The sequence below is a fragment of the Culex pipiens genome, chromosome 1 (assembly GCF_016801865.2).
Source record: "Culex pipiens pallens isolate TS chromosome 1, TS_CPP_V2, whole genome shotgun sequence".
NCBI classification, from domain to species: Eukaryota; Metazoa; Arthropoda; class Insecta; order Diptera; family Culicidae; genus Culex; species Culex pipiens.
Window position 1 is genome coordinate 102421092 of NC_068937.1, and position 14313 is coordinate 102435404.

The 14313-nt window shown below is 38.9% G+C and overlaps 1 protein-coding gene across 1 annotated transcript; it reads right to left on the reverse strand.

Moving 5' to 3' along the window:
• Positions 1-6578: 6578 nt before the first annotated feature.
• On the reverse strand, positions 6579-7872 carry LOC120430080 (uncharacterized). Its single transcript, XM_039595170.2, has 2 exons — positions 7217-7872; positions 6579-7157 (listed from the first exon to the last, which is right to left on the reverse strand). The coding sequence occupies exons 1-2, from the start codon at positions 7683-7685 to the stop codon at positions 6877-6879; spliced, it is 750 nt and encodes a 249-aa protein (XP_039451104.1). The 5' UTR covers positions 7686-7872; the 3' UTR covers positions 6579-6876.
• Between the last annotated feature and the right edge of the window lie 6441 nt (positions 7873-14313).

Below are 14313 nucleotides of genomic sequence, written 5' to 3' on the forward strand. Positions count from 1 at the left end.
CGGAGTCGGAGTCGGAGCCGGAGTCGGTGGAGTCGGGTCTTTTTGGGGACCTGGAGTCGGAGTCGGAGTCGGAGTCGTCAAAACTCGAACAGCTGGAGTCGGAGTCGGAGCCGGAGTCGGCTGAATTTTAAGAGCTGGAGTCGGAGTCGGAGTCGGAGCCGAAGATTTTTGATAACCCGGAGTCGGAGTCGGAGCCGGAGTTATCTTAAATTAAAAAAAAATATGTTTTTTTATTGTTCAGTATTTCCTATAGAACAGCCTAATTTACAAAACATCTTATATTTTTAATTGATCAATCAGATGCAATTATGTTTTTGAAACTTTTTATTGTGATTGAAAAGCTATAATTGTGTTATTACACTATAATCACTAAATGATAACTTCTTACCCAAGTATGTAGTATCATAATTTAAAAAATAATAAAAAATATTGGTTATGTAGTCAGACATATCTAATTGATTCTTGAATGCTTCCTTTTGCCTATATTTATGTGCCCTTTCAATTCAAATTTCATCCAGTTATTTCTGAAAAAAGTACACACACCGTCATCTTTTACCCCGATAGCATATGTCTTGGAAGTTGTAAGTTAAATCATTTTTTAGGAAAAAATTACGAGGTACAAAAAAAGATTAAAAATAGTAATCACTGTGTTTGCAAATCGAAAAAGAGTCACTGACAGTTTAACTTTTGTAACAAATAATCAACGATAATAACAATCTCTTACTTGGAACTCAACATGCGCATTTTGTTTATAACTGAGTACAAGAAAATCAAAGCGTTGTATTTAAAATAATTGAAACTAACAAAAAATATCAAAAGAAGTTGCATCAAATTTGAAAACAATCATTGATTGTTGATGTTGATGTTAATTTTAGGTAAACTATTTTGATATCGTTGCAAATTATCGTTGAACAAATCTCAAGAATTCAGTACAAAAATACAAATCGTGCGCCTCCTTTTTAAAGAATATTAAATTTTAAAATTAAAATAAATTTAAAATTTCCAGGGAAAAATATTTTTCATTTCACAGATATTTGAAAAGGACATCTTAAGCGTCCTTTCCACGAAGAAATTGTTTAGATAGATTGATTTGCAATAATAATCTCCTTCAGCCAGGGCGTGATGTCCATGTACGTCTTAAAAAAAAAACAAAAAAAAAATGTTTCGTTTAAAATTGTCATTTAAAAAACAAGGTGCCTGTCACTGTGCTTCTTACAAATGCCAGCCTGAATGTGAGCAAATTGAATTTTAATGTTCAATAGATCATTAAGGTCAGGTTTCTTTTAGTTATTCATTCAAAAATAACAATTTAATATTTAAATTTATTAGCCTTGATAAAAATATTTTCAAATTTGAGGTTAAGCAAATAAATCCAAATTTACTTACAAAACTGTTCTTCTCAAAATGCCTCTAAAACTGAAGATATTTTTTGATTTCTATTTCCATAACGTATAAAACTTGTAACCTAGAAACTTTTTTTCCGTTTATTTACTTTACTTTACTTTTACTTAACTTATTTTTCTTGAGAAAAACATGACGCTTAGAGAGTATTTTATATAATCCTATTTATCAATGTTTAAAAAATAATTAACTTATAAAAGTTAACTAACTTTTGAAACATTTAAAAATATGTGGAGTCGGAGTCGGAGTCGGAGCCAACCATTTATTGAAAGCTGGAGTCGGAGTCGGAGTCGGAGTCGGCTAGAGTTGGTAGGCCGGAGTCGGAGTCGGAGTCGGAGCCAACCATTTGTTGAAAGCCGGAGCCGGAGTCGGAGTCGGAGTCGGCTAATCTGAGAAAGCCGGAGTCGGAGTCGGAGTCGGAGTCGTTTGAAATATGACCCGACTCCGCAGCCCTGGCTGGAAGTACAAACGCCTTAAAATTTCGCCATAAATCATTGTCCTGCCCACAGCATAACTTCGAGAAACAACTTCCATGTGATCATAATTTCCCGACATAAAACAATACTCAGTCGTCGCAGAGCCAGCATCACTTAAATAACACATCGTTGACATTCCCATCAGCGAATCTTGTTTTGTTTGGTTGATAATGCGCAGACCACGTGTATTGTGCAATGTTCAAATGTCGCCCCGAGGTTTCATTTCATTGTGCGCTCTGTGACGTTTATTAGTTTGTGATTTTTCATTTATGCTTTGTTTGTTTGAAGATCTGTAGCACGTATTGTACAGCACGTTTGAACGAGTGCGATGCGATACCATACTGGCATGCAAATGATGCAATCTCTTCATGGGAAATGTGACCAAGGTTCAGTGAACATTTGATGACATTTGAGTAATGGAATAATTTAGAAAAATGATTGTTCAATGGATAACGCAGACTATTTTTTTTTTTTTTTGAATTATAAATATAATTCCAAATATATTTGTAGGACCAAATCGTTTTTCACCACAGTTTGTATGTTATTATAGACTTGATTACTTATGACTTCTTCAAGATTGTGAAATGAATGAAAAAATTTTAACGTTTCAAGTATTGATGTTATTGTTTCTAATATCTAAACAGCTCCTGACATCGAAATAAATTTCGAAAAGTCGTTTGAAGTCATTTCGAATAAAAATTATCAGTTGGGTTAGTGAATTTTCGCGACTTCGGCATGTATTTCCATCATTATATCATTATATCATATTGACATATCAGCATTTTGGCGTTCGATTACAGCTTTTAAAATGCGTTTTCAACCCATATCAGGTCATTAATAGTTTAATGGGATGTGAGCAAGCAAGTTTCTATCAAAACATTTGAAAAAAATAAATTGTCCTTAACCTGTCAAACAAACAAGAATTTTCCCTGAAATTAAAATAAAAGTATCTAATTGTAAGCCTGATTTGCGAAATAATTATGTAAAAAAATGCTTAAAACTTCAATATTAAAATGTCATGTTAAGGTTTCTGTAAATGCAAGGAATCCAAAAATCGATCTCGGGTTCTCATAACAGGTGGTGCTTTGTTTACTTTCTTTCAAAAATTTTACAGAAAGTCAGACCTACACAGAAAAAAAATGTAAATTTACTCGACACGGAAAAAATAAATCACATGTAAACTCAGTTGATGTAAACTTGAGATTCGACGTAAACGGTTGAATCACACGTCAAATCATGTTTTTACGTATAATTTGTTGCAAATTTACATCAAATTGCATTTAAATTTAAATGTTTAATGACGTGCAAAAGTGTTACATCATAAATGATGTAATATTCGGAAATATTTTTTTTTTGTGTAGTTCTGGACGGCTTGGTTCTGCAGTTTAAAAGCGGACTATCCGATCAAAATAATCAGTGTCTCGAAAAAAGGAAGATTCAGTGAAAAGTGTGTGGTGTGGTGAAGCTACTAAGTTTGAAGCAGATTACCATGAACGGCAGGTTCCTTTCAGCAGGGTGGTCAACAACATCTGGTGAATGGACGCAAAAAAAATACTAAGTGATTTCAAACAAATAAGGAAAAAAGCCAGAAAGAATAATTGTGATTATGAATGAACAAAATGTCTATTTAATTATATTTAATAAGGTCAAATAAAAAAAATCGGTTTTGGTCAAGCTAAATATGTGTTGGTTCGTCTTATAAGAAACTGTCATTTCCAATAAGAATATCACCCCACCAAAATTGTGTTATATGTAATTTTACACGACCTCGATTGGTGGGCTGGATCGTGTAATTTAGAATTTGACGTAATTTTACATCTTATTTGATGCTCTAATTATGTGCATCTAATTTAACGGAAAATTACTGATCCTGCCCGTGTGGATCAATCGGATCGACTCACAATCCAGAGGTCGCCGGTTCGAATCCCGCGGTGGGCGCCCTCAACAAATTATAAGTGTCAAAATGGGTATTCGGTGCCGTCGCTCCGTGCCATACTCTCGTAAACTTAGGAGCCCAGGGCGGCGAAGTCCTTGTAGTTAAAAGGAAGACACTAGTGGTTGGTACAACAATGGTGGTCGACAGCTATAACGTCAACTTCGTTTTCGAACATGATTTTTTTCGTAGTGTGTATTACAGTTCAGACTCGATTATCCGAAGGCGTTGGCGAAATGTCACTTCGGATAATCAAATCACCAAAAAATCACCCTAAGCTTCTCTAAAGTGATTTTAAAGTTTTTAAATCCGAGATGGCGGCCAAAATGGCGGTTATGGAATATTGAAAAAATGCATTTTTAAATTTAATAGTCAGTAAACCATTCAAATTTGACTGAAATGGTGTGCAGAACTCGAATTTGATGTTAAAAGTAAGAAATTAAAAAAAAAACGAAAAAAAATTGATCGTGGTTCGAGTCTTATACAAACCTTCGGATAATCGAACTTCGGATAATCGAAACTTCGGATAATCGAGTCTGGACTGTAGGGGAGAGTGGGGAGACTTGATCCCCGGGGAGACTTGATCCCAAGCCTGTATCTCGTCAGCATGTGGGTAAAACAATTAGCTTTGTTCTAGAAAGTTGTGCGAAATTGACTAAAACTCATTGTAGAAAACAAAGAAAAAAATTAAAAAATGTTTAGATTGAGTTACACACATTTTTCTAAGAAGTGCTGCAAAAAACTTCCAAGAGATCTTTTTTCTTTGTTTTGATAAGTATAGAAAACACTCAAAAATTATTCACAAAAATATTTTTTGTACATTAATTGTTTAATAAACATATCAACTCCAAAACCCTTACGCATTTGAAGTTAAATTTATCGTCATACTATTTTTACAATCAATTGTTTCAAAAAGTGCGTTTAGGAAGACTTGATCCCTGCATTTTTACAGTCACTGGAATCAGCCTCAAGATTAAATAATTTGGCTGGGTTTTCGTACATAGTTTCCTTTAGTATAGTTGTACATAACTAACTGCAGTTTGAACCATTTTTCAAAAGTTTTGTAAACAAAAATAACCAGCTTTTGTAAACATGCTCAATTTTGGCCTAAAAAAGAAAATTTTAAGTTTTTAAATATTTTACATGCTAAACTTGTTATATTTTGAACACAAACGTACAGGTTTAATGTGAAATTGCTGTATCTCATAGAAAATTAAAAGTTTGGATGAATAAGAAACATTTTGCTTAAGATTTCTTCAAAATGTTGAAAGGGGGATCAAATTACCCCCAACATTTTGAAAATGCCGGTTTAAAATATTTTTTTAAAACGCTTGGCATTATTCGAAAAGTTTATCTGATGAAATACCCTTATCAGCCAAACATAGTTGAATGTTTAAGCTTTCAATTCATGCAAAAAGATCATAGTTTTGTGAGAAATTGACAGAGTTATGTGCGATACAAAAAAAGGGGATCAAGTCTCCCCACTCTCCCCTACTGAAATAAAATTTGGAATGGCCTAAACAAGAAAAGAGAACACAAAATTTTCTAAATTATAGGATCAGGAACACGAATATTGCAAATATGTTCTGCAAAAACTAACTTGCTTAAATTAGCCTCCTGATCTTGGAAATTAATAAATATCCATACAAAAAAATACCTATGTACAGTGAATCAAATATTTGTCCGTACCCCCCCGTACGGAAAATGTTTGTAATATAAAAGTTCATAAAATACGACCAAAGTACCATGTTTTATACATCAATCGACGCGGCCGAATGTCCTCTTTAAGACACTGTCATTGGATTTGCAAAAAACTTTTTCTAAAAAAATACAAAAATAGTTTACTGAAAATAGTCGAAAAAGAGGTCAAATAATTGTCCGTACCCCTAGTAAAAGTACAAAATCTGATCGATTTAAGTGAATTCATTCATGAAATGTTGTTTCTGTGTCAAATACTAGTACCTCTAGCCAGTTTGTAACAACTTTAAACTTCTGATAACTTTGTTAAGTTAGTTTATATTAAAAATTGGTTTAAATTTAGTTTTTTATGTAAAACTTATCAAAACATTAGTTTATAAACAACTATTTTTATAAAATTGCTTTTTTATGTTGTAAGAGTCTCTATTGAACAAGTTTTAACAATATTTGTTCGAAATATACATTGTTTTCATCTTTTTTATTGACATTTTTTGACCAAAAATACTGTTTCGGAACAATACCGTTTAACAATCCGGATTGTCCCGGAACCGGTTTAACCCCTTGGAGGGAAATTTTGTGGTGGCCAGATAGAGGACAAAAAAACCACCTCTTGCAATTTGAAGCATCCAATTTCGTCCACTACAGCCCGATTACGAGTCCCTAGTCTGAAATTTGAAATTTTCAAATTCCCCAAGCAAAACATTCTGACCCAGGCCGGTACAGAAATTCTCAGCACGGAAAGTACGGTATGCGACCCCGTTTTAGTCAAATTTGAATGGTTGATTGCTTAACTATTAAATTGAAAAATGCATTTTTCAATATTTCAGCACCGCCATTTTGGATTTTTCTGGGATATACAAATTCTTTGGGGGGTCATTTCTAAGCTTAACAATCAAAAATAACGCATCGAAAAAAAAAGTTTTTTTTCGTGATTCGATTATCTGAAGTGAAATTTTGCCAAGGCCTTCGGATTATCGAGTCTGAACTGTATAAGAATGATCATTGTTAAGAGTACAAACACACTTTTTTTTTTTAAATACTTGTTTATTTAGCGTATAGTAATACTACAATAAATTATCAGTTGGAGCTTAAATACATTCATCATACACAAATTAGGGATTAATTAATACTGTATCACAATAAATACGTTGCATCGTTCAAGTTCGACAAAGATTCAGGTAAAGAGAAATTTAAGAAACTTTCTTCCCAGATGCAGTAAAGCTTTCGAACACGTATCAGCCTAGATGCCAGGCGATTTCGAAATCCAAAGCTTCACTTCGGAAACCGGGAGAAAGAGAGCTAACGAAAGTCGGGTGAAAAGAGAGAAAGCTCGTCGTCGTCCCTCTGGTGGTCGGTCCCAACAAGCTCTCAGTACTTTGGCACCTCCAGCCGCTGGGATCGTCCCCAGCTGGCCGCGCTGAACCCGGACGGGTGCACTCCGATGTCCTCCTGCTGATCGGCGTGGGACGAGTGCGAGTACACGGGTTTGGCTACGATTTCGTACGTTGTTGATTTGTGACCACCGCCGCCGCCGCTGGTTAGCGACTTGAGACCTACGATCGTGGCCAGGGTCATCGCGAGGAGGCCCGTCATGAGGGCCTTGCCGGCGATCAGGGCAAGGGTTCCGAGGGCAATTGCACCGAGGGTTCCTGAAAGTAGAGTTTGAGGTTGAGGATTTTGGGGGGCTTGGGTTTAATCCGTAACTTACCCTTCATCATCATGGCAGCCGCGATCATCGTCTCCAGACCGCCCTTCTTGCCCAGCTTGCCCTTGCGCCCCTCGAACAGGTCACGGGCCTTCTCCATGGCTTCGTTGTCCATCAGTTTCAGCCGCAGCGAGTGACTCTTCAGGTAGTCGTTCAACTTGACGATCAGGAACTCGTCCAGCCGCTTGTTCGGGTCGGCAGGGAATATCCGCGAAACTTCCGCGATGATCTCCGCCGTTTTGGTCACATTCACGGTGTTGTCCTTCACCACACTGACCCCGGACATGAGGTTGTACTCGCTCTGGTCCGATATCCGCTCCAAGAACGACACGATCTCCAGCTTCAAACAGGTTAAACTGTACTTGTTGTCACAGATCTTCCTGGACTTTTCACTAATCGCCCCGGACACGAACCCCAAGATCACACTCACGACAATCACGGTATTAACGAACATTTGCGCGGAAGTGGCCATTTCGCCGCAAGTTTTGCAAGTCACTGCTGGACCACACAACAAATCAACTCAATGTTCCTAAATGAACCCCAAACTGGTACTGCTACCGAACGCAGACAGATCGTCAACTTTTATACGGCAAATGCCAATAAATTGTACCTTTTTCCAGAAAACACGATCAAGAGGGAGTTGGTCGGAAGGAGGAGGAAGAGCAGCCCAATTTCGCTACAAAAGTACGGTGTCGACCGTTTTGTGATGCATGATCAGGTCCGATCGATTCGATTGGTCGTGTTTCTTTGTGGCAGCTGGTCTGGGCTGCTGCACTTGAATCCATCCGAGACGGGCTGGCGCTAGCACCGTGAACTTGGCCTTGGAAGAGGGTAGGGTTGCCGATTTTAGTGAGGTTTGGAAGGGGAGCGATGGAGTTAGGACTGGGAACTCTAGTGGGTTAGGGAACGGTTTGTACATTAGCGATATAAGTTGAATATTTTGTGGGATTCAGTTTTCTTCACCAATTTAGCTAAAAATTGGCTCAGAGACAAATTTTTGCCTAAGACTTTGAGACAGTGGGTGTCTCTAATTTCTCAAAAACTTCTCCATCCGAAGCACCGTCTTCGTCTTGCACTGAATTCAAGTAGCTAAACCACTTCCTTCCCTCAACGATCACGATTCATTGATCATTTTTTGTTGTTGTAATTTCCATTCAACCTTTCTTCGCAACCGCCCCCCCCCCCTTCCCCCCGGAAAAAAGCCACCGATCCACAAACTAATGCAAATAATCGATATTTTCGAGCTTCTATTAGATTAATGCAACACCAGCTAAAGTCCACACCGTGGAAAAAGAGCCCTCAAATCCCAACCGCTGCCCAGTGGACCGTGCAAACCCTCGGGCAAGGCCGTGAAGCTCAAATCAATTAGAAAAAAAACGTCGCTTGATGAAAGGTTTTTGGGGAATCGACTTACTGGAGCATGGCATTACAGAAGGTAGAGTTTTCCCTTTCTTTTGAGCGATTTCACTTGCACACACACATTTTTTTTCGCAGCGGTGATTATTAGTTTGTGGCTCGCGCCAAACATGAGATGTTTTGGGAGATTACATGCATTCGACGTAATAATTACCAGGTGCGATTTCGATCACATGGGTGGGTTGGCATAGGGTCAAGAAGGAATAAAAGAGGTGAAAATTGATTGGTATTCGGCGATGTACTTACCTGAGAAAGTTGCTTAAAATTGTGATTTACTAAACTTTCAATATAATTATATTTTTATGTCGAGAATTTGGAAGCAAAATCTGTCATGATTGTTTGTCTTGCTCGCTGAACAAAGGCAGCAAAATAACGCAAACAAATGAAAGTCTTTACAAAGCCTCCAAGACTTTAATTCACGTATACAAATCGACTCAGAATCAGAAACAATCGAAATCGGTTCAGCCAGTGCCTAGATCCCTAGGTGATCAAGTGTCTTTCCTCAGTCAGAAGGGGATTAAACATCAATCAAGTGAATGAATGAATGAATGGATAATTCTCATACCCGCCGGCGGCTTGGTCCGCCATCGATAAAGTTGTTACATATTTCATCTTATAAAATTATCCACTCTCTTCCTGAAATTTGAAATCCTTCGAGCTATCAGGCATGGACTTCAATTGATATTCTTTCTTTGAGAGTTTTGCGTTTTCCGAGACGTTTTAAAAATCATTCTTTTATATTTGACCACTTAAAATGTATGTATTTGCCATCTATGCATCCGAAGCATCGTTATTATTATGAATTCCTCGTAAGTATATAGCGGAATCTGTATCCATATTTAGGTGATAAGAATAATCAATTTCAAGTTGAGCAGAGTTGAATCAAATCTTGAAGGAGGTTCCATCAATTGGATCTTTTATTTAGGGTTCAGATAGAATTGCGTACGGATTAAGGTTCTTGGCAAATGAGCCTCATGTGCATCTGTGCAAGAGAAATGCAGTGCAAGAGAACTTCAATAATTAAAACCATTACATGCAATACCAAGTTGAGGAATTCTGGTTTATGGAACATGGCAAGGATTCGATAGCTCGTTGGTTCTTCTTTCCGTCCTTCGACCAGACCAATCCGGTTCAAAGGACCGATGTTCGATAGCTCGTAGGTTCATTCCGGATTGGCTGGTCGTTTGAGTGAATCGCCTCCTGTGGTTCTGTTTGGTTGCTGTTTGGTAGGTTGCCAAAGGTGAATGAATGACTGACACTAAGATGATCGTCGCTTGGTTCGGTTTAGCATAAAAACTCCGCTTTTATATCAGTACCTACATACAGGACAATTATTAGATAGGTCAAATTGAAATAACTCACATAGAACAATATTCGGCCAGAGGCAGACTTTTCCATCGCTGATCGCTTTTTTAAAGATCTAAATATGAAAACATATACAGTTAAACCTCGCATAGTGCGCAAGCGTTACGCTTTGTATTACTTCGATTACTCGAAAGCGACTCAATGTTTATGCAATGTTTTGGAAGCTAATTGTAGATTAGAACAAGACGAACAAATTGCTTTAAAAAGATTGTAAAAATATTACGTCGTGTTAGAGAAATCGACAAAATACCACTGACGAACTGACGTGCCACCAGGATCAAATTTGTCGATCATTTTTGACCGCACACTGTTTCTTTTTCTTTCTACTATTCTCTTCTTCTGCGTTTGTCAGAATTCGAGTTTGACGTTTTGTCACATCAGCTGTTTCCTTGCTGCGAAGAATTCTGGAATAACATGTGAAAATGACGGATAAGAGTTGGAATGGAAATGGTACGAAAAGTAAAAAAAGCCTAATTGGAAAGTTTAACGCAATTTCTTACCTCATTTCACATTAAATAATGCAAGATTTGCAAAATATTCATCGTTTAGTTCAGCATTTGCAAAAGTTTTTTGGCTTCAATATGTTTGCCCCCATTTTCATTTGTTATTCCTAAAATAATCTCAGCCAGTGCAGCTGCGCATCTGTCAAATCTTTTGTTTGACAATCGCTGATCGCTGTGGACAGGCCCGTGATATTGACGTAGCTTGCTGTAGCCGCCACCAAATGTTTGGTGGCGCTGTTTCGGGATCAAAAAAATAATAAATCTTATTTATTTATTTTTTTGGAAAAAAAAATCCTGTAGCTGCTCAGAATGATTCTTTTCATTAAAATAAACCAAAAATGCCGCCAACAACAATATATGTCTAGCATCAGGTCTCAGGCAAAGCTTCCCAGCAAGTGTCTTTTTAAAATCCTCTGAATTGTCTTCCGCAAATTCTAATTTGGCCAATTAACTTACAGTTCATCATAATTTTAATTTTAATCTACAATTTGAGGCGGTTAAACCAATATGTGAGCTCAACCATGTTGTTGGGAAACCTTAAGAGCGAATCCACGAACAGGGCATAGCCCATTGTTAGCGACGTCGTGGAGCTCACCATGCAGTTTCGAGGAAGCATGGTATATTTTACCACATTTACGTTTACAAGAAAGCATGTTTTTGAGTCAAACAAACCAACTTCTATGGTACCCCGTGGTTTGAATGTGTTGGTAAATTTTCGACCTGAAAGCCTTCTATGAACAGCTGTTTTTAGACATAATAGATGTGTCCGAATTGGCCCGGATAATGGTACACATTTAATTTCATTTTAACTAACAAAACAAAAATAAAGAAAAAAAAATATTTTCGTCCTTTCGATTTTGCGCCCTTTTCGTTATGTTACTCCCCATAATTTTGACACTAGTTACCAAAACTTTGGTACTTTTTAGGCTTCAGTGACATTGTATGCAGATGACAGCCGTAGCATCCCCGTGGATGGCATGGCTGTGGATGAATGAGAAAGAAGATAGGAAAGTGCGGTCAAGTTTGGTTCCGGGGTGGCACGTCAGTTCGTCAGTGAAAATACAAAGCGTAAGCGTAAATCCCCCAAGTGTACTCTTTTTTTTGGGGGGGTTGGGGGGGGAGGCGCAACCCGGGGGAGAGGGCAATTCGGGGAAGCGTTATTTAGGGGGTTTGCTTAAAATGGGGTTTGCTTTTTTAATGTACTTTATTTACATATAAAAAAAAAATTATATAAGGGGTCATTCACAAAACACGGATAAAAGGCCATCCACAAATCTGGGTATCCAAGAACTCTCGGAAGTCATGGCCTTAATATCAACTGATCAACAGGGGTCAATATGGGTGTATTAACCATCGAAGTGCCCATATTGGTCCACTGAAGCTACCTGAAGCTATACTGATGGTTAATACACCCATTTAGACCCCCGTATATCAGGTAGGCCGTGACTTCCGGGACTTCCTGGGTGACCTCTAACAATTCAACATGCCCAGGAGTCCATGGTGGTCTACCGCAGCTAACTGAAGCTATACCGATGGTTAATTCACCCATTTAGACACCCGTTGAACAGGTAGATTCCCAGGCCAAGACTTCCGGGAGTTCAACCCGTGCTGAGGAGAGTGCATCTGAAGTCTTGGACAAGCTTGGCCAAGCCAAACTAAGCAATCTTTCGAGATTAGCGTTCATTCCCTTGGGGAACCGTAACTGGGTAGTGAGTCTGCATCGGAGGTCCATGAAGACCATGAAACCGGTCAGCAGGTGTATGCAGATGGGGAGCATTTTTAAAAACTTCTCGTCGTCGTTGTTCATGTGCCTTCAGTGAGTTGGTGGTCTTGTCGATGGGAACTAGGTACGTTTCCAAGTTAGTTGGCTTATGCGACTTTAAGCCAAGTTGGCCTAGTGAGCTAAGTTTAGTAGGGTTTTCAGATCTTCAATACATCCGACCCATCGGCAAAGTCTTTTAAAAACTTATCTAACGATAGTTCGCATGAGTAATCTACGTGGCTACTCGGGTGCGATCCGTGCTGCTAACGCTGTCGATTCTCCACGGGGCCGTTTCCGTCCAATCATCTGGCCATCGTGAACCATTTCTCGAGATCTCCGTCGTTCACCTGGCGATCCGTGCGATGGACGATGTCTGGCCATCGTGATCGATTACCTCTGGCCATCGAGGACACATGAAGAAAAAAAAAACTTCGTGGCCACTCGGTGGTGATTCGTGCTGCGGACGATGTCGATGCTTCACAGGACCGGTTCCGTCAAAGTAACCGGCTATCGTAGACGATTTCTCAGGGACATCTCCGTTGTTCACTTGACCGACAGTCCACACACCTGGCCATGTCGGACACCTGTAAGAATGAAAAGAAACTTCAGCCGGAAACTCCGTCGAGTTCGACACAGGACAAGGCACGAACAAACAGTAGCTTGCCTCCATCTTGGGCTGCTAGTAGTAATGATCAATTAACTTACCGAATTCTCGCACGGCCCCAACGCCCCAAGTGATGGTGAATTCCTTTGCTGAAATAAAAAAGAAAGTTTAAAATATATATATTTTTTTTTTGAAATAGTTTTATCATAAGAATTTTAAAGAATCTTACCACTAATTTGCGAGCCACCTGCTGCTTCGGCTGCTGCTGAGAAAAAAAAAACTGTCCGCGCACCACACTCCACAAGCCAACTTTGGTGTAATTCCTTCACTAATACAATCTCATATTTGCGGCTGACGAAGCTGGTCACCAGTGGCGCGACGATCGCTGGATGAACTTTGGGTGAAATGTTTGTTTGTGTGCACGAAAGCCAAATCTTTACATTACATTTTGATTGTGTGAGGCATGGCATGACTTGGGCAAAATGAACTTCGTTCGGAAAACTTGACAGAGATTCTCTGACAAGGTTTTATCAGAGATTGCTCTGATGCGCGCGAGGCTAGCGTGCATCTATGCATCCGAAGAATCATTATTATTTTGAATTCCTTGTATTGCGGATTTCACAGATTTTATTTTTTATGGACAATTGTTCACGAAGGGAAGGGGGGGGGGGGGGGGTTTGAAAATTCCAAGTCCACGTGGTTTATGGATGGTCCCAAAAAGCTCTCCAACAAAGTGCACACCTCAAACTACCACAGAGAACAGATGTATAACACATAGGAAAATCGATTGAAACAGCTGTGTAAAAAATTAAACCAAAATACGTTACAAAGAGCGAGGGTGTAAAAGATCCGCATAGATGGCGTGTCTGCCCAGTGAAAAATATTTTACGACCATCAGCCCCGCATCGGCCGTACCTGCGGCCGTACATTCCCACAGGGGTGGCGAGGTCAGCGAAGCTAGAGATCCTAAATAGGGAGACTGGTCGAAGTGAATTTGACGTACCCAAACAGACACGAGTTTGACGTATCCAAACGAGCATTTGCCTTTACGCCCAGCAAAACTTATCAGTGTTGCCAAGCTCAAAACATACGTTGCCAGATCGATTTAGCCAGCTTACCCCAGTCTCCCTATTTAGGGTCTCTAAGCGTAGCTGGTGATGAAATGTCAAATCAGAATTGTAAACATAAACATAGCCTGCGATTCATGATTCGTTTTAAGGAGAAAAAATAATTCTAAGAATTAAAACTAGATCAATTCACTTATTTGTATCGTTAACAAGCATTTATACTGCAGTTGGGGAAGTTGCCAATGTTGGTAAGCCACAGTAATTTGTAAAATTAAAGAATATTGCGGCTGAGTGATTCTTTTTACAGGTGAACAAACTTGAAAAGCCTAACCAGCAGTGACTTCGAAGACCCGGTCACCAGATGAACGGTGTTGTGGTGCAGT